Source organism: Citrus sinensis, chromosome 6 (genome assembly GCF_022201045.2).
Source record: "Citrus sinensis cultivar Valencia sweet orange chromosome 6, DVS_A1.0, whole genome shotgun sequence".
NCBI lineage: Eukaryota > Viridiplantae > Streptophyta > Magnoliopsida > Sapindales > Rutaceae > Citrus > Citrus sinensis.
In genome coordinates, this window is record NC_068561.1 from 22,435,718 (window position 1) to 22,461,623 (window position 25,906).

At 35.4% G+C, this 25,906-nt stretch overlaps 3 protein-coding genes across 10 annotated transcripts; all 3 read right to left on the reverse strand.

The window, feature by feature from the left end:
• Positions 1–19: 19 nt before the first annotated feature.
• On the reverse strand, positions 20–3,404 carry LOC102624231 (cytochrome P450 98A2). The gene is made up of 3 exons (XM_006481963.3): positions 2,637–3,404; positions 902–1,299; positions 20–816 (listed from the first exon to the last, which is right to left on the reverse strand). Exons 1-3 carry the CDS (start codon positions 3,118–3,120, stop codon positions 172–174), a joined length of 1,527 nt encoding a protein of 508 aa, XP_006482026.1. The 5' UTR covers positions 3,121–3,404; the 3' UTR covers positions 20–171.
• Positions 3,405–5,929: 2,525 nt separating this feature from the next.
• Positions 5,930–9,702, reverse strand: LOC102624513 (70 kDa peptidyl-prolyl isomerase-like). Of its 8 annotated transcripts, none has more exons than XR_008055664.1 (12): positions 9,362–9,698; positions 9,193–9,279; positions 8,756–9,016; positions 8,559–8,636; positions 8,397–8,477; positions 8,070–8,264; positions 7,888–7,974; positions 7,654–7,817; positions 7,418–7,540; positions 7,162–7,308; positions 6,957–7,043; positions 5,930–6,856 (listed from the first exon to the last, which is right to left on the reverse strand). XR_008055664.1 is itself a non-coding variant. In XM_006481964.4 (12 exons), exons 1-12 carry the CDS (start codon positions 9,516–9,518, stop codon positions 6,757–6,759), a joined length of 1,608 nt encoding a protein of 535 aa, XP_006482027.1. In that variant the 5' UTR covers positions 9,519–9,697; the 3' UTR covers positions 5,930–6,756. The 8 variants fall into 8 exon arrangements, 2 of the variants coding, with proteins under 2 accessions (XP_006482027.1, XP_052299133.1); XM_006481964.4 differs by having other exon boundaries at positions 6,957–7,084; positions 9,362–9,697; XM_052443173.1 differs by having other exon boundaries at positions 6,957–7,084; positions 8,756–9,068; positions 9,362–9,382.
• Positions 9,703–21,107: 11,405 nt separating this feature from the next.
• On the reverse strand, positions 21,108–23,392 carry LOC102624898 (WAT1-related protein At5g07050-like). Its single transcript, XM_006481965.4, has 7 exons — positions 23,077–23,392; positions 22,890–22,952; positions 22,667–22,783; positions 22,310–22,562; positions 22,030–22,188; positions 21,742–21,893; positions 21,108–21,617 (listed from the first exon to the last, which is right to left on the reverse strand). Exons 1-7 carry the CDS (start codon positions 23,277–23,279, stop codon positions 21,347–21,349), a joined length of 1,218 nt encoding a protein of 405 aa, XP_006482028.1. The 5' UTR covers positions 23,280–23,392; the 3' UTR covers positions 21,108–21,346.
• Positions 23,393–25,906: the final 2,514 nt, after the last annotated feature.

Here is a 25,906-nt window from a genome sequence, read left to right on the forward strand (position 1 = left end):
GAAGACCATGGAAGTCAAATTACAAGCAAAACTCTATACTCCTTCCATAGATCACAGTGATTTATTTGGCCTTGTTTTGGGCCAATAGATGTTTCAACAATTTCCCATCTCATTGTAAGTTCAAAATCCAAAGCCTAAGGAAGAAACAAGCAGAAAAGCTGAAAGGCAAAATCACATATCAGCGGCCACACGTTTATACAAGTGCGAAGGCAGCCTAGGAGTTGGCACAGCCTGTAATGGTGTCTTCATATATGTAACCAATCCAGGATTTTCTGACATGTCAATTTCCTCTGGCTTCACTCCCTCTGGTGGCGCCCAAGCAAAATGGTGTAATAGATGGCCCAACATTGATGTGACCAAATTTATACCAAGTTGTGCACCTGGGCACACTCTCCTACCAGCACCAAATGGTAGTAGCCTAAAATCATGGCCTTTCATGTCCACATCCTCCTCGAAGAACCGCTCAGGCCGGAACTCTAACGGGTCCTTCCAGACTGCAGGATCCCGAGCTACTGCCCATACGTTTACATGAATGTTTGATCCCTTAGGAACATCGTAGCCACCTATCTTAACATTGGCATTGGCACGGTGAGGAAGCATCAGGGGAGTTGGTGGGTGCAACCTTAGAGCCTCCTTGGCTACAGCTTGTAAGTAAGGAAGGTTTGAGAAATCGGTTTCCGTCATCACACGTTCAAATCCTATCACACGGTCTAGTTCCTCTTGAGCCTTTTGTTGCACTCTAGGGTTCTTAATGAGCTCGGCCATTCCCCATTCTGTTGAGATTGCAGTTGTGTCCATGCCCGCTGTGATCATGTCCTGAGCAAGTGGAAATAATATAACACATTTATTAAGTTGACTAACTAGTGGACAGTGAGAGAATAAAATGATTTTAGACAGTTACCCAGAGGAGTCCAATGATAGTGTCTTCACTTAGGTCATATTTTTCTTGCAGTGTAAGCAAAGCATCAACAAAGTGTTGCTTGGTACCACCGCTCTTCTGGCGAGCAAGTGTGTGCTCTTCCATGATAGCTCGAGTAAGACGGTCTCGGCGTTCGCCGTGCTTGGCAAATGCCCCTTCCTCTAATGGGAACATCCAACGAAGCCATGGAATATGCTCAGCCATAGCTAGCGATGCCCCAAGCTTCAGCCCATTAGCTACTATTGCCTTGAATTCTTTCCCTTGCTCGTCCATCACATCTTCTGAATTCACGAATCTCTTCCCAAACGCTAGCCTTGTAATGTTGTTGAATGCCACTGCTCCCAAATACTTCTTCACTAGTACACTCTTCCCATAATTTTCTGCAAGTAAATAGAGCATATAAAATCAATTAGACCCAGTTGTATAACTGCATTAATCAACCATTAAAAAAATTAAAAAGGCAAATTACTGACCACATAATATTACTGGATCATAACCAATTTATAGCAAATTACTGACCATAACCGATTTATAGCAAATTACTGACCAGTATATTTGATATAATATAATATGCTATATCTATAGGTATGGTATATTTGATATAATATAGCCGCATATTGTTTTTTTCACCCTGAAATTACATAACAATCACTTTTAAATAGAAGTTAAATCGATATAATTACAGTATAATTTAAGAGCCTGACGAACATAGCTTAAAAATTTATGTCAAATAATGACAAGATTATCCCTACACACACATTTACACTTATTATGACCATGACAAGAAAAGTTCAGTGTCTGGTGTGAACACCAACCTAAATTTAATTTGAAGGAAAAGTTCTAACCACCAAGAATTATCTTCTTAAAATTATTAAAATAATTAGAGTCGGTAAAATCTTAATCATTTGAGAAATGAATAAACGAATTTCATCAATTTATAACTTCTCATTTTTCACAACGGCCAAATTAATGAGCCGATAGATTAGGTATGAAACTGAAGGCTGAAAGGGACCATATGAATGTAATTGGGGAATTAATTTCAACGTTATGTGATCTGGTCAATAAATATAAATAATAATAAATAAAAAATGATATCTGGATAGAAATTCTGATAAAATAAAAAATTCATACTTCACGTTGGGCATGCATTTTTAATTAATTAAAAGAAGAATGAAGTCATGACTCATGCATATTAACTTTCACATTTGCAAAATGAACTTGTTCACCAGCACCATTTTCAATCAATTTGTAAGAGTTGTTCATCAACCCCATTCTAATTTAATTTTATTTATAGTACTTTAAAACACTATTTCCCCCACCGTATTATGCAGATTTGTGATCAAACATGTTAATATTTTGATGTCAACACACGTCCAAGAAGGCAACCAAAAAAAAAAAAAGTTAAATGGAAAAAACCAAGAAGATGCCAAATGCGAATAATGAAATCTAATTGAATACGCTTAACGTAAAAGCCACAAAATTGTCTATAAATAGTTTAGGTATAAAATAATTTATCTAATTGGTGATCTTTTACCATATTGGAGGCACATGCTTTAATTGGCCGAAACAAGCAAAATAATTAATGTATCCATTTTAATTAACGTGCATGCAGAAAAATTATGTGATTGACAGAACAGATTCATAATTACCAAAAAAATGAAAGAAGAATTAACAAAAAGAATATGAAAGAGAGATCAAGGAAAAGGGGAAAGCATACGAGGATCGGTGCAGTCTTTGAAAATGGATTCAACCATGGCTGTGACTTCATCCTCTCTAATTGGTCTCAGAGCCTCTAATCTCTTCGGCGTAAAAAGCTCGAGCGTGCAGACTTTACGAACCTTGACGTAGTGAGGCCCATAATCGGCCCAAATGAGGTCCTTGCCATCTCTGCTGAACTTTGCAGCTGATCTACTTCGATGCCTGTCGGCCAATTGTTGATCATGCTCTTTAAGCACTTCTCTAGCCAATTCTGTGTTGGACACAATCACGTTCAAAGTCGAGCCGAACCAAACCGAAATGACTGGGCCGTATTGTTGAGCCCATTCCGCAAAGCACCGGAACCTCACCGGCTTTATGTCGTAGAGGTTTCCGACGATTGGCAACGGACGAGGGCCGGGCGGGAGGTTGAATCTCAGCCGTTGGTAGAGCTTGTATGCAAGGATGATGAAAATGATTGATAATGGGATGAGTGGGAGAGCCATTTTGTGTTGGTTGGTTTCCTTTTTTCTTGAAACTTCGGAAATGAAATGGTAGGGCTTGAGTTAGACCAATACACTTAGAGACATATATGAGATGAAGAACGGGGGAGTTGGTGGATGAATTTGCTGACGTTGTTAAGAAATCACGTCATGTAAATAAAAAAGATAAAAAGGAAAAAAAAATTATATCGTGGGAAACTAAAATTTAAGTCACCACTCACCAGCTAAAGCATGAAATGAATGGCTGCCATGAATGAGAATTGATGAATGGCTGCCATGAATGAGAATTGATGAATGGCACGCCCAAGCGTATGGTTTTTAATGGTTGGCCGACTCACATGAATCGGGCCAATCATAAGGAGCGTGTTATGTTAGTTTCGAAATTGAGAGGGTGGGGATTGTTTTTTATTAGTGCATTTTGGAAATTGGGGTTGGTGAAGTGAGAAACTTTTGCAAACAGGAGTGCGGGAGAGGATTCAAAGGTTGGTGAGGTGTTAGAATCTTACTGCTCTGATGAACCCACGAATTCATTTGTACGCGTTTGATGTGTCGCAACGGATTGATGAAAATTCAAATGAATGAAAACGAACCATAATACATTGTAGAGTCCAACTACGCTATTTTTAAGGGTTATAAGAGCAGCCTTAAATGATTAGAAAGTTTATAAAAATTAATTATTTCACGGTATTCAAGCTGTGAGATAAAAATATTATATTAAATATATTAAATTAAAACAATAATGCATCCTGAGACGGCATGAAAAGGGTGGGAGGGTCTGTCAATGTCAATGTAATCCTAGTCAGAAAAATATGAATTGAAAGAGAGAAAAAAAAAAAGAGAGATAATGAAATGAAAGTGAAACCACTATACTGGTTCAGAGGTCAGGACTCTGTACTCACAATTATGAGAGTAATGGTTCAAACTTTCGCAATGCATGTAGAGGTTTAGTAGATTTTTCTCTTTTGAAAATGTGAGTGAATTATACACTTTTCGAATATTTAAGAGGGTAAAATTTAGATATCACTATATAAAAATTAATGTAAATTAGTTTCAGTAATTGTCTGATTTATAAATATCTCTTTTGAAAATGTGAGTGAAGTATACACTCTTCGAATATTTGAGAGGGTAAAATTTAGATATCAATATATAAAAATTAATATAAATTAGTTTCAGTAATTGTCTGATTTATAAATATCTCTTTTAAAAATGTGAGTGAAGTATACACTCTTCGAATATTTGAGAGGGAAAAATTTAGATATCACTATATAAAAATTAATATAAATTAGTTTAAGTAATTGTCTGATTTATAAATATTAATTGTAAATATCGTATAATATCAATTGTAATATGAGCATTACTGTAATGTAATTAAAAAAAAAAAGTGAAGCCACTGTACAGTCCACCGAAAGAAGAAATAGATGTAATTCATTTTGAAGCAACGTGTGCGGTAATCAAGTTGTATGGAGCCATGTCCTGTCATCGACTGCTAAGAGTTCGCATTATTACACAAGAGTTTTGTCCTTGTAATAATGATTGAAATTATAGTTGCACTTAAATGGGGACGAAGTTATCACGACTGCTTCTTGCCTTCTTTCTTAAGCTATGCTCTACGAAACGAAATTTAAGCGTAGATATTAGGTAGAAAAATTGACTATATTTCAAAGTTATATATCCTACAATGATGTTGACTGTATATATTTTGGTGGTATCCATGGTTTCCATTTCCAATAAGTTAAATATGCACTGTGATCTATATTCAATTTCTGGATCAGGAATCACCACAAATGTTCCTAAGCTTTAGTTGTGTTAAATTGTATGTTAATGATGATAAATATTGTTTCTTTTATATATATATAAACGTTTTGAATCAAGATTTGCCCTCTATAAATATTTATTTGAGTATTTAAAGATTTTTCTTAAACATCAACAGTATTATGAAATTAAAAATTTTAAAAACTTTTTCTTTTTGAAAGTAAAAATATTTAAAACTCTTGGGTATGGTCATTACAGATTTTGTTTTTGGCAAGATAATATGTAGTAGGTTGTTGTTGCTCCTTGTTTGGGTGGTGGTGAATTTGGCGTAAGTTGGGTGGCTTCGGATTTGGGAGGTGTCTAATCCAGATTAAAAAAGGGTATCCGAGTATTATCAATTACGGGACCCATTGGAGTTGGTGGTGGGTTGGTGAGATTGAGAGATACCACAGACCATTGGAATCTTGCTTTGGAAGGCCCTGGGCATGTGTTGGCTTGACAAAATCACTTTTGCTTTTGCCTAATGGTAATGGATAAACCGAAAAGCACTTCCCGCGACCTAACTTTCTTCCCATGCAATTATGACGACAGCATGACTAAATCAAACACCAAACATTGCCAACAAAGAAAAGGTAAAGCCAACGCGCTAGTGTAGAAAAGACAATCCACTCGCTTAAGCAATGGGCTGATTCTTCTTCTTTTTTTTTTTCCCAAGGCAGTAAGGGTTGTATTGGCATTTACAAAGAGAGTCCATCTCAGATTTAGAAATCTTAATTTTAATAAAATTTGGGATGAATTGATAATAGTAGGAACATACATTTATAATGTTGTAAAAAAATTTTTCATATAGTTGTTAACTCCTAAATTTTAAGTCCGACTTCAAAAATTTTCTTTCTAAAGAATTTTATTTTGTCTAAACGAAGCTGAGTGCATTCATATTTTACAAGTGTTTTTTGTTCCACAATCAAACTAAAAAATAATAAAAATAAGTGAGCCTTTTGTCACGGGCCGCCCAAACACTATACTTTCTTATGAGAAAGAAAGACTGAAAGAGAGAGCTCTAATGGAAAGTTCTTTCTTCTCCTCTCAATACATTTTAGTATTGATTTCAACTTTTGCCCACAGCTATATGAAAAAAAACCAGTGTGAGCTTAGCATACCACCTTAAGGGTAGAGGTGGCAAAAATACTCGTTTGGTTCGGATCCGAACCGTATCCAGGCGTTGTGGACCGGGTATTATCCAGCGTGGGTATGAAGCCAGATCGATCTTGGGCATCACTTGATAAACTTAGAACCCGGATTTTATTAAAAAAATATTATAAAATATATATTATTTTAAATATTTATATTTATTTGACTCATTTATTATACATATATAAAGTTTTAAACACTTAAAATTTATATTTTCATGTCAAATTTTATTTAAATAAATTTAAAATTTATAAAATTATCAAAAAAATAAAAAATATATACACATAAAATATTAAAAAATATGAAATTCGGATACCCGAATTAAAATCCAAACCCAAATCGGTTGCATCCGAATAGAATCCGGTCATTGCAATACCGAGACCCGGCCGGGGGTTTTGCCATCCCGACTTAGCGGGCTCTGCCAAATCCCAAATGCCAGAGCATTGGTTACATGGTGGGTCCAATAATGGGACCCTCAACTTTAATTTTGTAGGATAATTATTTTATGACACCCATACAAGTATTTTTCTAGTTAGATAGTTAAATAATTATTATTATTTCTAAAAAAAATGATGGTTTATTTGTTTAAATATATTTTAATCTCAGATAAGTTGTAATATTTTAGCAAACTAGCATATTCATGTTTACACCGTGATGGCTCGGACCAAGATCGTGAAATTTAACATTTCCTTCCAGCTAACCCATCTTTGAGAGCATGGTACCGAAAATCTCAGCTTGATATTTGGCATATTCTCTTTGCTTGTCTTTTAGCTCCATGTACACAAGTTTCACAACTCTGGCAGTCCAAAACAAATCAAAAATAAAATTATAAAAAAAAAAACTAAACAATCATTGTCCATACAGGATGTAATTAAGGTAAATAATGAGTCTCTTACCTGTTATTTGGGTCAATGGTTAGAGCCCTCTTAATATCAGCCTCAGCTTTTTCAAGTTCAGATGTTTTCAAGTGTGCTTGGGACCTTCTGTAGAGAGCTTTCACATTTAGTGGCTCAAGTTCTAAGACCTGTCAGTCAAAATGAAGCAAAGCAATATTTGTATGCATAATAAATGCATATTTTGAATCAATTAGAGGAAGCAAACCTTTGTGCATAGACTCGAAGTCTCGGAGTAGTCTTCAAGTTTGAGTTTACAAGCTGCATTGTTCAGATAACATGATAATCGAAGTCCATTTGCTTGATGCTTCTCATCATCAGTGAAAGAGTGATGAAATTCAATAATCTTTGCAGCCTGTAATTTTTGTTGTTGACCAAGTACTTCAGTTCAGAAAAGAAGCCAACACTTGATCACTCTTCTCGTCACTCTAAAAGAATTCATTAGTTAACAGATACCTACTTGCCTTTTCATATTTCTTTGAGGCACGCCAGTATTTCCCTGCCCTGAACAGCAAATTTCCATCATGTTTTTTCCTTTCACAAGCTTCTATTTTCTCATGAGTGTCCATCTTCCAAAATGGCTTTTCCTGTATTAATTAATTTGAAATCATGTCACAGGTATGTAGTAATTAATAGGCTGATGGTCCTGGAATCATGTCTACTTCATCGAATTAGTGCTAGAGCTTTTAGAGTAGGTGACCTTGGTGAAGTCAATCAATGTGACTTCATAGTGAAGAACAGAATCTGCAGAGACCAATTCTGAAACTTCATGGCTGCACAAATACTCTGCACTAATCGTCACCGTGGCTTGTTCTTCTTTTTTCATTGTCATGATCGCCCTTTCCAAGCCCTCATTTACATTTTCTGAAGAGGAAAGTTAAAGTTATTGTTCATTTCAATAAAATTCAATGGAGAAATAGGAGCTATGAACTACCTTCAAGAGTTGTAAACTCAAACGGTTCCTCGTTAGATCCCCTTGTCTCAAAAACTGTTCCATCTTCAAGTCTGCCAATGTATATCACTAAGGATACAGAAGTAAAAATGAAAGTCCAACTTGAATCTGAAATTTGAATAAGATAATACAAAATGCAGATACATTTGTTTGTAAGACTGTACCTTTCACTAGGGAACCTTCGTTAGGGCGGTCAAAGCCTTGACCGGCCTTTTTAATCTTCTTTAGAACTTTCTGATCACCGGTGACATCAACGACACTTTTCCATGACAACAGCTCAAGTTGGATGGTCAAATTCGAGAAGGATGAAACACCGCCTTCAATGTTGGTAGCTTCATAGCCGTCATTTTCAATGCCATCTACAAAGATGAAATGAACCCGTGATTGATTCATTATGTCAGCAAACACTGAATTGATACAAATAATGACAATGTCAGTTTTCCAGTAAAGATTTCTTACTGCTTTGGATGGAACAAGTAACACCGACTTACAGGAGAACTTCACTGCCAGTTCTGCTTTTTCACCCCTTCTCATTGTCTTTACTGCTTTGCTTATTGCGGGACAAAGATGACCTGATCTTATACACAAGAATCATACATTAAGCTTCGAAAAGATATTATTGAACATCAATTTACTGAGCAAGCTCAGCTTACCATCAAATACCCGAAATTCTACACCTTCATTAGATTCAGAAACAAGTGCTCCATTTTGAAGCCTTGCCTCATACTTAACTACAAAATTATAAAAAAAAAAAATGATTATTGTTGTCATGATGGGCCGTCAAACATCCGGACTCGTCACATACGTGAAACGCCAACAACAAATGCTCAAAAATGCGAATTAGTATTACCTAAAACTTCATCATTATCTCTTGGAGTGGCCCATCCTTCACCTTCCTTTATTATTTTCTTTAAGATACCTCCATCACCAGTTATATCCCTGATGGCGCTCCAAGATAGCAATTCAATATCGAATACTAGGCTCGAATTTGAAGGAATCAGCGGAGGAGAACCGGCTTCTCCATAGGCTAACACCGATGGTATAAAGAAGATTGCTCTCTCACCCTTCTTCATAGTCGCAACACCTTCATCCCATCCTTTGATTACTTCACCTGAAACCCATGTTCCGTAATATATAATTCGGATATGTTTGAGATTCAGAGGCTGTAAAATCATTAGCTGTTAAATATAAGTATCTCTTCTGAGTTTTCCAGAAGAAAATGGTGCAATTTTACCTCATATTCAAATAAAATTGGATTCATGAAAATGAAATGTGAGATTAAATTACCTTGGCCTAATTTGAAACAAAAGGGAGTTCCCGTATCACGACTTGAAGCCAAACATGCCCCACCATCAATATGACCACTGAAATGAACTGGACCACATAATTTACATTATAACTGAGGTTAAAATAACCTTTCCTACCTCCCCTGAAAAACAGAGGAAAAGAGTAGTACCTTGGACTTCGTCTCCAAGAAGTGGAGTTTGCCAGGAAGTTCCTTTTCTGAGAATTTGCTTTCTCAAGCCTTGCTTTCCTATTTCTCTCTCAACTGAGATTGGAGGTTTTGTTTCTGTTACCGTTTCGAAATGGGATTTTAGGGAAGTGGTTGCCATTGAAATTCAATGGACAGAGTGTTTGCGCTTAATGCTTCAGTTGAAGATAAGCCGTTGGTGATTTCCCTCCTTCTGTCTACTTTCAGTTAAGAAGATTATTCTGTTGGCATAAGCGGGCCAAAAATCCAACGGAAATGAACTTAACCCAACTGCTTAGACAGGCCCATATGGCCTCATCACAACAGATCTACTTGCCTGTTCCAAGTTGACCAAGACTGTGCAAATTGTCTAAGATTACAAATGTTTATAGGATTAATTTGGCATATAAATTATTGATTAAATTTGACGAGTGGTTTTAATAGTATTATTCGTGACAAACTGTAGCTCATTTTCTCTATTCATTTTGAAGGATTTAGGATGTTGTTCATTTTCCTGACTAGTAGGGCACAAGAGGCCTATGAATTTGTAATGGGCTCACATTAAAGGCACTATAACTCAGTGGGCTTAAATGTGAGCAAACACTACATTGTATCAGAGATTAATTTTTAAATAAATAACCCAACCCTTGAAATTGGAATGAACGAAGTAGAAGGATAAATTATGCATGACATTGGCTGAACTGAACAAACTAATTTTCTCGGAGGCATTTTATTTATAAAAAAAAATAAAAAATCCAGCGGGCTGATGTTAAATCGGCTCGCCCCAAATTAAAGGTAGGGGTTCATCTTAACTCATTGGCCCAACTTTAATCTTTAATCTTGGGCTAATCCAACCTACAAAGGATTCAATCAATTGAATAAGAAGGCCCACTAGGGTGTCTCAATCGGAAAGATGATCCATTGCCTGGCATACAATTTATTGACGATGCATTTCAAATTCAATAGATGTGTAATTAATTAAATATGATATATAAAACTAGATAACTTCCAATATGAATCACTTTTGTCGCTCTGAGAGTACATGTCAATGTCACTGAAAATAAAATACAATTAATTACTATGGAATGGTCGAGAAATCTTTCAGATAAGGCCATCATCCCACCAATATATAAATGAACCACAACAAAAGCATATTTAGCCTTACATTTAGTTTCGTCCACATAAATTTAGATATATCTCTCACTAAGTATGTGATATTTGCGTGCCAACACAGCGGATTTATTTTTTTTATTTTTTTTTACTTTTTGAAATCGTAAAACAAGGAGTTTGATTCCAGTCAATAATAGCATACTCCAAAGAAATTAGAAAAGAAATACTTTTCTTTTTCTAATAATTTATTTTTTCAATTCCAAAAAAAATAATTAATTTTTTCTAATATTAAAATCATTGGTATAAGTGAGACACGTAAGTTGAGCTAGAAGGTTTTTTTTTTTTTTTAAGAAAAAAAAACCAAGCTAAAGTGTTTTCAAGATGCCAAGAAGCTTCATACGAGTATTAAATTTGTAGCAAATATATTGTTGATACGATATTCTGGTTCTCCTCATTCTACGACCAGGGTCTCTGCTCGATCAACTTCACCACGACCAGGATCTCTCCTCGTAAGCTTCTTCTCCAGAGATTCCTGCGCACACAGACAGGTCAGAGTACGCCGGTTGTTTTCCCGGCGCAAATCCTCCGACGCTCAAGTCAGATATGAAGGTTCGGGGAACGCTTGCCACAAATCTTATGGCTGTTAGGTTGTTTTCTCTCTTTTCTTAGTTCAAATAACAAAAAATCTCACCCTTTTACCTTTGTTGGCTACCTTTTTATAGGCTTCCTCTGAGTCCCGACCTTCCGCAGTTTACGCCCGTTATTCTCCCCACCTTCGGATGTGGATTCCCCATTTCCGTAGTCGTGGGTGGTTGCGTGGCCTTCGTGCCTAGATTCTCGGGCTGGAGAGCGTGCCTCGCCAATTGTCGTTGACCGGGTCTCCTCGAATAAACCCTTAGCAAGAATACAGCAGGAATGGATTTATGCTTCTTACAGAAAATTGGCCTCGCGGATGACGTGCTCGTGGATGAGCAGGATATTCCTGCCCCTGTTCCCCTGCTACCTGTCTCTTACAAGGCACACCTGCTCGCAGACTTCTGCCACCAAACATCTGCTCATCACGTCTGGTCTCGTCGGAGTATTTCCCTCAAACACCGGTCCCCCAGTTTCTAGTGTTGAGAGTGAAATGAATCAAGACTGAAAACTTTGGTGGTCTACTCGCCTTCGCTTGGTCGAGTAGATCCTGGCACGCCTGGCTTCTGGTCTCGCCATAAACAGGCTTTGAGACTTGACGAGCCTTTGCATGCCTTAGATGATTTCTTCAAAGCTTGGGATTCTGCTAGCCTTCTCGTGGCCGAGCAGATCCTGGCATGCTTGGCTTCTGTCTCGCCATAAAACAGGCTTTGAGACTTGGTGAGCCTTTGCATGCCTTAGATGATTTCTTCAAAGCTTGGGATTCTGCCAGTCTTCTCGTGGCCGAGCAGATCCTGGAATGCTTGGCTTCTGTCTCGCCATAAAACAGGCTTTGAGACTTGGTGAGCCTTTGCATGCCTTAGATGATTTCTTCAAAGCTTGGGATTCTGCTAGCCTTCTCGTGGCCGAGCAGATCCTGGAATGCTTGGCTTCTGTCTCGCCATAAAACAGGCTTTGAGACTTTGTGAGCCTTTGCATGCCTTAGATGATTTCTTCAAAGCTTGGGATTCTGCTACCCTTCTCGTGGCCGAGCAGATCCTGGAATGCTTGGCTTCTGTCTCGCCATAAAACAGGCTTTGAGACTTTGTGAGCCTTTGCATGCCTTAGATGATTTCTTCAAAGCTTGGGATTCTGCTACCCTTCTCGTGGCCGAGCAGATCCTGGCATGCTTGGCTTCTGTCTCGCCATAAAACAGGCTTTGAGACTTGGTGAGCCTTTGCATGCCTTAGATGATTTCTTCAAAGCTTGGGATTCTGCTAGCCTTCTCGTGGCCGAGCAGATCCTGGCATGCTTGGCTTCTGTCTCGCCATAAAACAGGCTTTGAGACTTGGTGAGCCTTTGCTTGCCTTTGATTCTTCAAGGATTGGGATTCTACTCGCCTTCTCGTGGTCGAGCAGATCCTGGCACGCTTGGCTTCTGTCTCGCCATAAAACAGGCTTTGAGACTTGAGGAGCCTTTGCATGCCTTTGATTCTTCAAGGATTGGGATTCTGCTCGCCTTTTCGTGGTCGAACAGATCCTGGCACGCTTGGCTTCCGTCTCACCATAAAACAGGCTTTGAGACTTGATGAGCCTTTGCATGCCTTTGATTTTTCAAGGATTGGGATTCTGCTCGCCTTCTCGTGGTCGAGCAGATCCTGGCACGCTTGACTTCTGTCTCGCCATAAAACAGACTTTGAGACTTGGTGAGCCTTTGCATGCCTTAGTGACTTCTTCGATGATTGGGGATTTTGCTCGCCTTCACGTGTTGAGGCTACCATTGGGAAGGTCCCATCTATAAACTCGTCCAGATAGCGATTTCTCACCAAATCTTCAACCTGGGTCTTGAGATCTTTGCAATCTGCTGTGGTGTGGCCATCAGTGCCATGGAACTTACAATAGCGTTCCCTATCCCTCATGTTGGGTAGCTTTGTTATTGGGGCAGGGGGGTACAGCAATCCTCGATCCTTTATGACCTCGTAAACCTCGTCCAGGGACATCTTCAAGGAAGTATACCGCCCATAGTCCTGGTTCTGGTCAATCAGGTGCACTGTCCTTTCTCTATTTGCTCCATTCTGAGTTGGAGGCAGTGGCAGCACTTCTGGTCTGCTCCCTCTACTACTGTGGGAGTGTTGATGAAAACCACCATATGCCGAGTCATACCTTCTCCAAGGCTCCCTAGCTGGGGAACGAGGAGGTTGAGCCCTGCTGAGCTGGTACTGTGGTGGCCTCTGATGAGGCTGGTAAGCAGTTACCCGACCTCCTGCTCCACTACCCGAGGTCCGGTGGTCCCTCCTCCTGATCGGCCCATTCCCTAGTAATGCTCTCTTCTCTTTCCTCCCCAACCCTTCTAACTGGTCTGTTTTAATCCGTGCGGCCTTCTCCTCTTCAATCTCAATGTCTCTCTTAGCCTGCTCATATGCGGCCGCATACGTCTGAATAACTGAGCTTCTTAAGTTGTACCACAGCTTTCCTATCTTCACCCCTTCTTTCAATCCCCTTAAGGTCTGAGGGTGGTTGAAGGCCCCCAAGTCAAGGACTACACGATGAAACCTCTTGATGAATTCCCGAAGGGTTTCCTGCTCCCCCTGTTTCATGCTTTTCAGCTCCATCATGTCATCTTCTGGTGCCATTGCCCCACTAAACTGCTCTGCGAATTCCTGGCACATCTGCTCGAAGGTTTTAATGCTGCCCCGAGGAAGTTTCCTGTACCACTCTCGTGCACGTCCCTCAAGGGATAGTGGGAACACCCTGCACCTTTGGGATTGAGATAATCCTTATACCCCAGTTATGTCGTTGAAGCGTTCTATGTGCACCAGCGGATCAGTTGTTCCCGAGTATCTGAGGTCTGGGAGGCGGAAATCTCTCGGAATAATTGCCCTCATGATCTCTGCTGTGAGCGGTGATTCTTCGTCTAGCATTATCCTCCAACCAGGAGCTCTGCTCCTTCCTTGCATGTTGTCAATTATCTGCGCTAGCCTGCGCACTTCCTCCTCTAGCTGCACTGCACGACCAGGGTCATGTGCTGCAACTTGATCCCGCTCTTGCTCTACATCATGCAAGTGTTGCCTCAACTTTGTTTCCTCTGCATTCACCACCCCGTCGTCCTCGTCAAAAATCTATCTTGCCGGGGACTGGTCTTTCTCTCTATGAAATTCTCCCCGCAAAGGTATGTTACCTCTCTCACCACCAAATCTCCTGGTGGTTTGGCTTCTCCTCACACTATCGGGACCTGGTGTCACTCCACCACCTCTCACCCTTTCCTCTTCGAGTACCCTTGGCTCGCTCCGCAGTTCATGCAAGATGGTTGTCAAGGTCTCCATCTGCTTTTCCATCCGTTCCATCCGGTCGAACATGGCTTTTTCCCGTGCTTCGCTGGCTATCTCCCTCAGAGTCACGGAATCATTAAGCCTCATATCCCCCCCTTGTGCGCTACTTCCTCATATCTCCATTACTTTTCAGTTGCTTTCCTTCTCTTCTTGCTATCAACAGAAGCTTTTTGCTCAGCTCCCCACAGACGGCGCCAAAATGTTGATGCGAGATTCTGGTTCTCCTCGTTCTACGACCAGGGTCTCTGCTCGATCAACTTCACCACGACCAGGATCTCTCCTCGTAAGCTTCTTCTCCAGAGGTTCCTGCGCACACAGACAGGTCAGAGTACGCCGGTTGTTTTCCCGGCGCAAACCCTCCGACGCTCAAGTCAGATATGAAGGTTCGGGGAACGCTTGCCACAAATCTTATGGCTGTTAGGTTGTTTTCTCTTTTTTCTTAGTTCAAATAGCAAAAAATCTCACCATTTTACCTTTGTTGGCTACCTTTTTATAGGCTTCCTCTGAGTCCCGACCTTCCGCAGTTTACGCCCGTTATTCTCCCCACCTTCGGATGTGGATTCCCCATTTCCGTAGTCGTGGGTGGTTGCGTGGCCTTCGTGCCTAGATTCTTGGGCTAGAGAGCGTGCCTCGCCAACTGTCGTTGACCGGGTCTCCTCGAATAAACCCTTAGCAAGAATACAGCAGGAATGGATTTATGCTTCTTACAGAAAATTGGCCTCGCGGATGACGTGCTCGTGGATGAGCAGGATATTCCTGCCCCTGTTCCCCTGTTACCTGGCTCTTACAGGACACACCTGCTCGCAGACTTCTGCCACCAAACATCTGCTCATCACGTCTGGTCTCATCGGAGTATTTCCCTCAAACATATATGTTTTGGTTTAATGTGCTATATATGTCATACCAATGATATATATGTGTATAAATTATTGGTTGATTGGCTTTCCTTTCCACATATACTTTGCTTTGAAGTGTATTGGATGTCCAATATCTTGTAACATAACAATCCTGAAAATTAAAGAACTTTTGTCCATCGCCTTTAATTTATTTTTAATCACATTATCAGGACGTAATGTATAAGACATATTTTATCTCAATTGGAAGTCATATTCGGAATTCAAAGGAGATATAAATATGAGATAAATCAAACAATTAATGAAAGCATATTAATTAGTGGGCTTAGGCAACTGTTCAGGTAATGATGCAAGCAACCTCTGTCCTTTAAGATTGCTTGATTTCAAAAAGTTAAGTTATTACAACATAACATATAATGATCTATGACTTTCCAAAAAGTTTTCGATAAAAAATAGTTGATCTTTAAAGTTTAAATTAAATTATCATAGCGAAAAGCCATTAAATTTTAATCCGGTTATAAACTCTATGTATAGGAAAGAATTTGACATAGGATATAGCATTGTAATATTTATGTATGGATTATAATTGAGGCCACATGTATGTATGGAATATTTATAATATTTTTTTTATATATTTAATTCTCATATACTTTTCACTCGTTATAAGTTATATTCATTTGAAGTTTAAATAATATTAGATAAATAAATCATTTAGTCGTGAAAAAATATATCCAATAATTGTCAACGTAATGACATAGGATTTTGAGAAAATTTTGAAAATGGATGGACTAACTTAGAATTTGACTTAAACAGCGGAACTAAAGGAGCATTAATAATTTACCCTGAATCTAAATCTACATAGTAGCTTTGTATGCAAGATATAGCATTGTAAATTAAAATAAAGTTAAGTTACAAGTGTCCATGGCGCAAATAAAGAAAAAAGAAGAAAGAAGGGGTGGGAAAGAAAGATCCTGTGACACTAAAATTATTGTCCAATAAAAAAAAAAGTATTAATAATAGTGGGAGCTGATACAAATATCGATTTTGGTTGAACTGGGGTGTTTCCAGGCAACAAGACAAACGATCTTTCAAAAAAAAAAAATTAATTTGCAGATAGAGGTATCTAAAGAGAATTGTGTATATTATGTGGAGAATCGATGTTGCATCATCATCATGTATCTAATATTTTAGTGGTTTCCATGCAACATTACCATATGTTTCAAGTGGAACTTATGCTCTAGTCATTATCCAAACTAAATTTGCTTTTGTTACCAGCAGAGGCACTTAGATTTTGACACTCTCGAAAGCGAATTAATATATATATATATATATATATATATATATAGAGAGAGAGAGAGAGAGAGTTAAGAATTCATGATCATAATAAAGTTAGAGACAAGTTAAAAGAAAATTAAAGAACTCATAATTCATACATAACGTATTTTGTCATATAATATATTAAAATTTTTTAACTTTTTTCTGACTTTAATATAGTGAGGGATTCCTAATTGAAATCTCACAATTATTGGATATACTATTTTAAGATTAAATAATATATTTATCTGATGTATGTATATATCTTTCTTTTAATTTGTCCCTGATTTTAATCTAGTCAAAAATCCATGATTGAAAACTCACTTTATAAATGAATAAATAAATATATTTGTGTGGCTATTGAATTGATCCTATCCAAATATCCAAAATTAGGAGTTCAATTATGTCATGCTATATACTGTGCCATTTGTTGTGTATATATGATTCACACTATTAGACATTGATGTTCCCCACTCTCATTTTGTGCTATGATGAGGATTATTTATTTTTGTGAACTATTCTTTCAATCAATTTTGATTAGTGGTTAGTGGTGTCGCCATACAAGTTTCAATTATTGAATACAAAGAAATTGAAATGAAAAATGGGCATTATTACCATTGCTTGTAACTTAATGTATGACATTTTTAAAGACATACGGTGACCGTTTATGAACATTTCATATCTGTATCGATTAATTACCTTGATCAACTATATAAATCGACACCACTAATTAAGTGATTAATTGGCAAGAAAATGAAAACATTAATTGCTGAAATTGGAAAGGTTTCAGTAATGTTGAACTGTGAAATGTTGTGGCTAAATGATTTATTCAATCCCCATCAAAAAATGATTTATTCAATCATTTGTTAATTATAGTTGATTACGGAAGCTACCACTGAGAAGATATGATCTTAAATATTTGTCACCAGTACAGCTAGACATCAATTTTATTCTTATAATCGACCATTCTCGTTTCCCTTAGTGGATGTTGGCACATTATAAAGTAGCAGATCTTAATTAGTAGACTCTTGCGTGGCACTGGAACTATGTCATGGAGTTTCTGGATTAGGCCAGAAGCAGTACTGTTCTCTTTAGTTAGCATATGCTAAGTTTTCTTAATGAAAATTTGACGAATTTTTTATTATGCTCTAATACAATATTATCTATATGGTTGTTACAAAAGCAAAAGAAAGTAGACGTTTGATTCTCTCATTATTATTATTATTATTATTCTATTGTGAAATGATTTTATGTTATAGTACTTTTTTTACTGAGGGTCGAATTGGAAATGCTGTAACTTTTAAAATAATTGTTGTTAACTATACTGTAAAAATAATCAACTGTGAAGATAATTAATTAAGTATTTGGTAAATTTTGTTTCAAAAGTACTGTGAGTTTTGAAAGCAGTTATAGATGTTTGATAAATTTAATTTTTAAACTGTTGAGAGAAAGAAATGACTAAAATGTATATAATGTAGGATAAAATTTACTTATACATATAAAAATATGTACATTTAATATTTTTAATTGTGTATTATAATAATTTTTTAAAAATAAAAAATTATAATATATTGATTTTATTTTTTTATCTTAAAAATTTGATAATTAAATTTATAATATTGTGAAACAAATTTAATAATAATTCGACCAACAAATTGATATTAATAAATTTATATTGATGAATTATAATAAAAATGTATTAAAATATTGATTTTGTTTCCAATTTGAATAAGGATAATTTTCAGTTTAGGTAATAATTTTAAGGATATTTATGGAATTGTATTAAAGGATCAAATTTATTCTCAAAATCAGAATCACAAAATTGCTTCTTTCTTGTTTTTCAAAATCAATTGTAGGAGGGAGTGATTTTGACAAAAGTGATTTTAATTTTTGTTTACCAAATATTAAAATTAGCTTTTAAATTTTTAAAATCACTTTTAAACCTACCAAAAGCAATCCCAAACGCCCTAAGAGTGTGTTTGGAATTATTTTTAAGAGATAAAAAATGATTTTGAAAAGTTAAAAGTCAATTTTAGTATTTGACAAATTTTTTTAAAAATTACTTTTAGTAAATTTACTTCATCTTACTGTAAATTTTGAAAAGTAAAGAAGTAGTTGTTTTTTAAAATATGATTTTGAGAATTAATTTTATACTTAATGCAATTCCGTATATATGCTTATATAAATGATAAAATTATCCTTATTAATTAGGAAATAATTTCATTAAATTTAAATAGATTATTATTATTACCAATTATATCAATAACAAAATAAAAAATAAAATTAATAATATAAATATTTTAGTTATTAATTATTGTATATACCGATAAAAAATATTTTATATACATGTTTGTAAATGTGTAAACAAATTTTATTAAGCATTTTGTTCAACGTAGTAATTTACATTCTTACAACAATATTTTAACTGTTAGATTTACTAAATATATAAGACTACTTTTAAAACTAGCAGTTTTAAAAATAAAATTTTACCAAAAGTTTAACTAATTCTCTTCATAGTTGATTATTTCTACAATACAGTTAATGATAATTATTTTAAAAATTACAATACTACTAAATTGACCTAAAAAATCAGATAATGATCCTAAATTTTATTTTATTTTATTTTTTTCATTCAAGATAATCAACATCTTTGCGAGCCGAAATCAGAGCAATAATATATATGAAATATAAATATGGAGGAAATTATCATATGCTTATTTTTCATGTTGTACAAATTAGATTGTTGAGCACGAATTAAATAATAAGCGTGAAAAGTTATTTCAATTATATGTGTTGGTTCTACTTCAAAGTATGCAAGTATGATCACATACTGAACTATATCATTCTTGAGCATAAGATTCTATGCTAAGCAAACATAGACTTTGCGATCGATTCTATTCTTTAAGCTCTTAGCAAGTCCTAGAAGACAGAAATCAATCTTGAAACAATGACAGCACAAGAATATTGTTAGAAATTAAAGGTGATGCATGTGATTCAAAGAAGTTGGATATCATAATAAGCTGGTGGGATTATCCCTAACTAACTCAACAAGACAACTTGGCCACTTACTCAATTATGCATGTTGTAAATGGTAAGAAGGAATCGAAGCTTTCAATTGTAATGGGCTGTGTATCTCGGTTTCAAGAAGGCAAAAAGATCAATTGATGCTATGTTAACTGGTTAGGATTCTATTATGCGATTCGGAAAAAAATTGATCAATATTCCTGCTTAGGTTTTTTCCGAGATTGTAGAGACTAATTAGTTGTTGTTTGGGATTAAGGTTGAGCAACTATAGTTTAAAATGTACAGTATTGAAGTATTTAATAAATACTAACTGCTGTAATTTGAAAGTTAAGTTGAATTGATTTTATATTTATATGATGAAAAATTAATTATACTTTTACTTATTTTGTTAAAATTATTATTTAAAAATTATGTGTACTACATATTATTAATTTTTTTTATAATTACAGTTTTTTTTTCTGTAACGGTTATATCACCTCAATACCAAATGATTTTTGCTGAAGTTTTGGCAACTGATCTACGTATGCATTAAACATGTTTGCTTAATTTCTTTTCTGCGATATACACGTCCTCATTTAGAAATATGAACTGGAATTTTGATATATATGATAGGAGCCATAATATAAAAACAACAAACCTGAGTGGATCACAGCATAAAATAAGTAGATTAAGGGGCAAGTTAATAAATTTATGGATCCAAATATTAATTTGAAACCTTTTCTTTTTTTCAAATACTTTTTGGATCGTACACAGATTTCTTATCCCTATTCAGTGATGGAACTAAAATTTTGGTTCCACAGGCACTATAATGCAAAAACTATATATTTGAATAGGTTATAACATAAACTCAATAAATTTGAGAGGGTCAACAGTGAGGATCATTAGGGAGAAACTATAAACTTAAGCAGGCTATAACATAAAATCTTGAAAATGGATAAGTTCAAGCGCCTGTAGAAGCAGTCAGCCTTGTTAAACACAAATAATTAATGAGATTTAAGGTAAGATATGTTGATGAATAAGAGCGTTCAATAAAGTTTGTCACATACGCTTAAAAACAACCAATCGTAATTTTATTATACTAATGAGAGAAACAATTTACAAATGCTTTTTCTTTTTCTGACTACAACAATTTACTAATACTTGATACAGAATTATATTGAATGTTATTGCTGATTTTCAATTTGTCATACTTAAAATTTGATGTGTCGTTGAATAATACAAGAAAAAAAAAAAAACCGTGATTCATTTAGTATGTTGGTAATGAAAGAAATTTGTTTAATAAAAGCAAAAAAATCAACGCTAAAAAAGAAAGTAGTGTGTACTTTATATTCGATGATAGCTTTAGCCACATCAAACTCAACCAATTGATTAATGAAAAATGGGAATTTAAATAAAAAGGATCACCACTAGCCATTTTAGTGGAATCTACATCAATCGTCAGCAAATTATTCAGTGGAACAAACAAACCACATGTCACAACTCATAGCAATTAAAAATCAAACTGAGGATTCTCATTTCTCTCTTTTCCTTTTCATTAACACAGAATTACCTTACATAAAATATTACAAGCTCTCATAATTTAAACTCTAAATTAGTTTAAAATTTTTTTAAAAAAGGGAAAATAAAGATACACGGAAAAAAAATCCCCTTATCCTCTTCCTTAATTTCATGGCCACCTCTCTTATTATTTGTCTTTCTTAATTTCTCCCTAGTCTCTCAACTAATTGATTAAGCCTTCTGTGTTTCCATGGCTGTCATGGATTTCTTTGGAATTGGAACACTGATAGTCACTGCCGGCTTATTGGTCTCGCTTTCAATCTTTTGCAGTTGGGTATGATTATTAGCTTCAATGTCATCAATTATTGCTAAAGTGTGTCCATGTTCTCCACAGCTTTTAATGGGTTCAGGAATTGTCTCTATTTTATTTTCTTCGTATTCTTTGTATTTCCCCCATAGCACGGCGTAGAGTCCAATGACTATCACAACTGCCCCAAGAGCACTGAAAATTAAACCACAAGCAAAACAAATGAGTTAGTGGCACTACTTTTTTTATACGATTATTCGTTTTTAATAAGTAAAACTAAAAAAAATAAAAATAAAAATAGATTTCATTGAATAATTACCCTCCAACATATATCTTTTCAGCAAGAATGAAAGAGCCCATAATTGCAACAATGATCATCATCAGAGGGCTGAAAGCGGTTACAAAGACAGGTCCTCTTTTTTGCATCACCAGCCCTTGAACATAGTAAGCAATGCCTGATGACACAATACCCTGTACATAAAATTAAAAATAGAAAAAGAAAAGAAAAAGAAAACGTAAATATCAATTATAATATATATTAAGTAAATTATTTAAAGCATAAAAAGAGAGTGAAGAGGGAAAGAGAGAGAGAGAGAGAGAGACTCACAGCATAAGCAGCAGCAAGAAGATTCATGTCCCAACCAATTGTCCAAACAGAAGCTTTGTGTTCCATCACAAAAGTAACAGCAATAGATTGTAAAGTTCCAAGAAAACACACAATGGCTGTGAGTGAGAGGTGAGCTGGGTACCTCCTCATTGTCACTGCCTGTAGTAAAAATATATAAACCAACAAATTAAAGTTAATCAAATTCATGAACGTACTACAAAATCACAAGTCATAAAATAATTAACTACTTTCAAGAATCTTTAATTAGATAGTTAGCTACCTGAAGAATAAAGAATGAAGCCCAAGCAAGAGTAGCCAAGATTAAAAGAATTGAACCCTTAAGCCAGTCTTTGTCCGAAGAAGTAGTTGCCGCAGGGACAGGTGAGGATGTATGACTGTGGATGTGCTGAGACCAAACCAAATTAATGACATTACCTTTATATATTGTCATCAACATGGCTCCAGCCACAGTCACTATAGTTCCCACCATTTTTGCTTGGCATCTAATTTTCTTTATCTCCACTTTCTCCATCCTTCATTTTAAGAATAGTACCAAAAAAAAAAAAAATCAATCTTTTTGTCCAAGTTAATATAAATGGCATCAATATGAGATAAGGATTATGATGACTTTAGTTACCTGCAAAGAACTGCCATGACAAATGTCATTGCAGGTAGCATGTTACTCATGGCACAGGAGAAAGTCGGCGACGTGAACTTTAAGCCGGCGTAGTAGAAGTTTTGATCAATCACAGGCCTATGTAAAGATCAAAAATGAAAAATAAATAAATAAACGAATTAATGTATCTTAAGCTTGATGGCAGTCTTCATCATGTACTGTGGAGATATGCAAAGAAACTAACCCAAGAAGGCCAAGAACAAAGAGTTGCATGAAAATGGGAAAAGTTATCTTTGGCCTCACTTTCCTGTATGTATAACAAAACCAACCAAAAATAAATAAAAATAAAATGAAGTAATATATATATTTGAAACTGTAATAACTGAAAAATTTTAATATCTCAAGCAAGATGATGGTATTAATTAAAGTACCTCTCAAGAAGGAGAGCGAAAGGGGCGATGACTGCGGTAGCAAAGGCATGACGATACACAACAAGAACGTAGTGGCTCATTCCCCTATTGAGGGAAACCTTGGTGATGATGTTCATTCCGGCATAGCCAAATTGCAGTGATATCATAGCAATATAAGGCTTGCACCTTTGAAGAAAATTGCCACAACATCCTTTTCCCTCCATTTTTTTTTGTGGGGGGAACAATTAATTTGTGTTTGAGGAAAATTAAAGGAAGTGATAAGTGTAAGAGGAAGAACACTTGAATGTGCTTGTGTCTCCTAAGTGACAATGGTTACAAGGTCACGTATTTATAGGCGTGCCGGCCTGTATCTGCACAAAAGAACAGTAGTAATTTTTTATTTTTCTATTATTTTGTGTCATCGTACGTACGTGTGAAATTGAATCTCTTAGTCTCACACGTGAGTGGTAGCACTGCCTGGATCTATTTGAATATTCTGATTAGTGTTAGTGTTTCACGGGTGATGTGGGTTCCACGTGGCTGTATATAGGAAGGATTATAATGTGAGATGGGGTCCACTATGTTTTGATCTCAGTGGCAAGTGATTTGAGAGATGCCAAAACAAAGGCGATTTTGGTGCGTGATGATGCAAATTGAGGACCCTCGCTCTCCCATGCATTAACATGATGGTGGGGCCCGCTGGGAGAATTGGGCCCTTATTGCTCCGGCTTTCTCGATGCGGCGTTCCGACGCCTTGATCGGTCGGAATTCGAAGCCGACTGCATCGATCACTGCTTCAACTTTAATTAGGTGTGAGACTATATATGTATGAAAGTATATGCATTTATCTAATGAGACATGCACAAAGCATACTTTAATGATTCCATAATTATAAGTTGCTTGTGATTAATTGTGTTATTTTTCAATATTAGAGCCCTTATTCTAGTACTAATTTCATGCTTTTATCAGTTTACTAGATTAATCACATACATATTCGTGATTGTTACCAAACACGGAATAATTCGATTAAAAAGACTATGATTCATATAACATATATATATATATATATATATATATATATATATATATTTATAATTTTTTTTTTAAAAAAGTGTTTGTGGGACATTGGTCACTTTATCAAAGTTGGAAGCTTGCGTTATTAATTTGAAATACGGAAAAGGGAGTACTCTGTTTTTACTTTTAGTTATTATTGATACATTTATGTGGAGTAGTGCACTTTTTATGCATTAATAATTAATTTCTGAAAAGAATGCGCATCTGAGTGTTTATAAATTATTTTTGAGTGCCCACCAATATGCACAAGAAAAGGATTTGCTTTTTTTTTTTGGATTTATTGCTGAAGAGCTTATGCCAAAAATCTGTAAGTAATCTATATTTTGAATGAAATATTATTTCATATCCTAGTAGCAATATTCTTGGAATTCAATCAAAATATCCTCTTTTTTTTCCTTTTTCCGATTGAGGCTAAACGTATACATATAGATAGGACATGGAATTAATTCCTTATGGGATAAGTTAGATATGGCGTAAGTAAAAACTTTGTAATACAGAAGATGCCTATCGGTTGATGATCACGTCATTTAATTGAATTAAAAAAGGTTCAGATAGAGGAAGAATAAAGCTCACCATTCGAAAAGACAAATCGTTTTTTCTTCTTCTATTTCATGGGTTAATTACTTATTTTAGAGGGAATACCTGCTAATTGTCCCTTTTTTGAGTTGTGATCGAATTTAGCAACTTATGCGATTATGAGAGGAAGGAATTTCAGCATTGAGACTTCTTCGGTGACATTCTTCAATAGAAGGGACTTTGGTTAAAGATTGATTTGTTTTAATTTTTCGTGTAAATTCCAATACTTTACGGTACTCATTTTGACATATCCATTAAGCATCAGGTGGATTGATCACGTTAATTATTCTTTTCCATTTTTTACTGAATTTCATAGTATTACAAATTTTATTAATAGAAAATTATCTCTACACCATCTCTGTTTCGTCATATGTATATTTAATCACGATAAAATTCCCACATAATTATTGTAAACTTCCCTATAATTAAAATTAAGAAGCTTCCATATACTTAATTTAATTACAAAAATTAAATGAATTATGAATTATAATAACAAAAAATCAACATAATAATTTTAAAATGAAATTATAATTATAAAAGATTAACATCATGGATTTTGAGATTTATTTATTTTATGAAATATTTCATGGGTATCCCTGTAACTATTATATTTTTATTTTTTAAAATTTTATATAATAAAATGGTAATTTTTTAGTTCTTTTAAGGATAAAGTGATCATTTATTAGTGTTAAAGTGGTTGATTGATATAAGTTTAAAAACAAAACTAGTACATAGAACAAATCAAAATTTTATAATGACTAATTAAATGTACATATAATAAAAGAAAGGTGGTTAAGAGATAATTTTCCTTTTTCAAAAATTTCCATATGTGAAAACTCAGTCTTTGCATGGACCCTGTGCCATAAGCTTTTGGATTCTAAATCCTTTTTTATTGGCTTTCAGATTTAAAAAAGATGACGCACTTGAGCTGTTCCTCTTAGGTTTGTCTGGTGAACAATTACACGCATGGCCATTCGTCACAAAAATAAAGGCTGGCTTTAAGTAATGCGACAATCGCTCTCCTGCCAAATTTTTGTTTGGCGAAAAATATAATTGGTGCTACAAGAGAGTGCGAAGATATTAGGGAACTTCTCCACACACACACACACACACACACACATATATTGCCTTTAAAATTACCTTAATGATTACCATTTATGTGCTGTTGGTACATCATAGTGTTTGTAAAATAATCCCCTAT

Bases quoted from the DNA above. Each gene is read 5' to 3' on its own strand.
- LOC102624898 (XM_006481965.4), bottom strand. From the start codon at position 23,279: ATGGAGGGAAAAGGATGTTGTGGCAATTTTCTTCAAAGGTGCAAGCCT. The intron at 22,953-23,076 runs GTACTTTAATTA...TTATACATACAG, and splicing joins TTCGCTCTCCTTCTTGAGAG to GAAAGTGAGGCCAAAGATAA. The intron at 22,189-22,309 runs GTAGCTAACTAT...TTTTTACTACAG, and splicing joins CTTCATTCTTTATTCTTCAG to GCAGTGACAATGAGGAGGTA.
- LOC102624231 (XM_006481963.3), bottom strand. From the start codon at position 3,120: ATGGCTCTCCCACTCATCCCATTATCAATCATTTTCATCATCCTTGCA. The intron at 1,300-2,636 runs GTATGCTTTCCC...ATTTACTTGCAG, and splicing joins CAAAGACTGCACCGATCCTC to AAAATTATGGGAAGAGTGTA. The intron at 817-901 runs GTAACTGTCTAA...CCACTTGCTCAG, and splicing joins CTATCATTGGACTCCTCTGG to GACATGATCACAGCGGGCAT.
- LOC102624513 (XM_006481964.4), bottom strand. From the start codon at position 9,518: ATGGCAACCACTTCCCTAAAATCCCATTTCGAAACGGTAACAGAAACA. The intron at 7,975-8,069 runs GTACAGTCTTAC...CTGTATCCTTAG, and splicing joins CGAAGGTTCCCTAGTGAAAG to TGATATACATTGGCAGACTT. The intron at 7,541-7,653 runs GTCACCTACTCT...TAATTAATACAG, and splicing joins CATTGATTGACTTCACCAAG to GAAAAGCCATTTTGGAAGAT.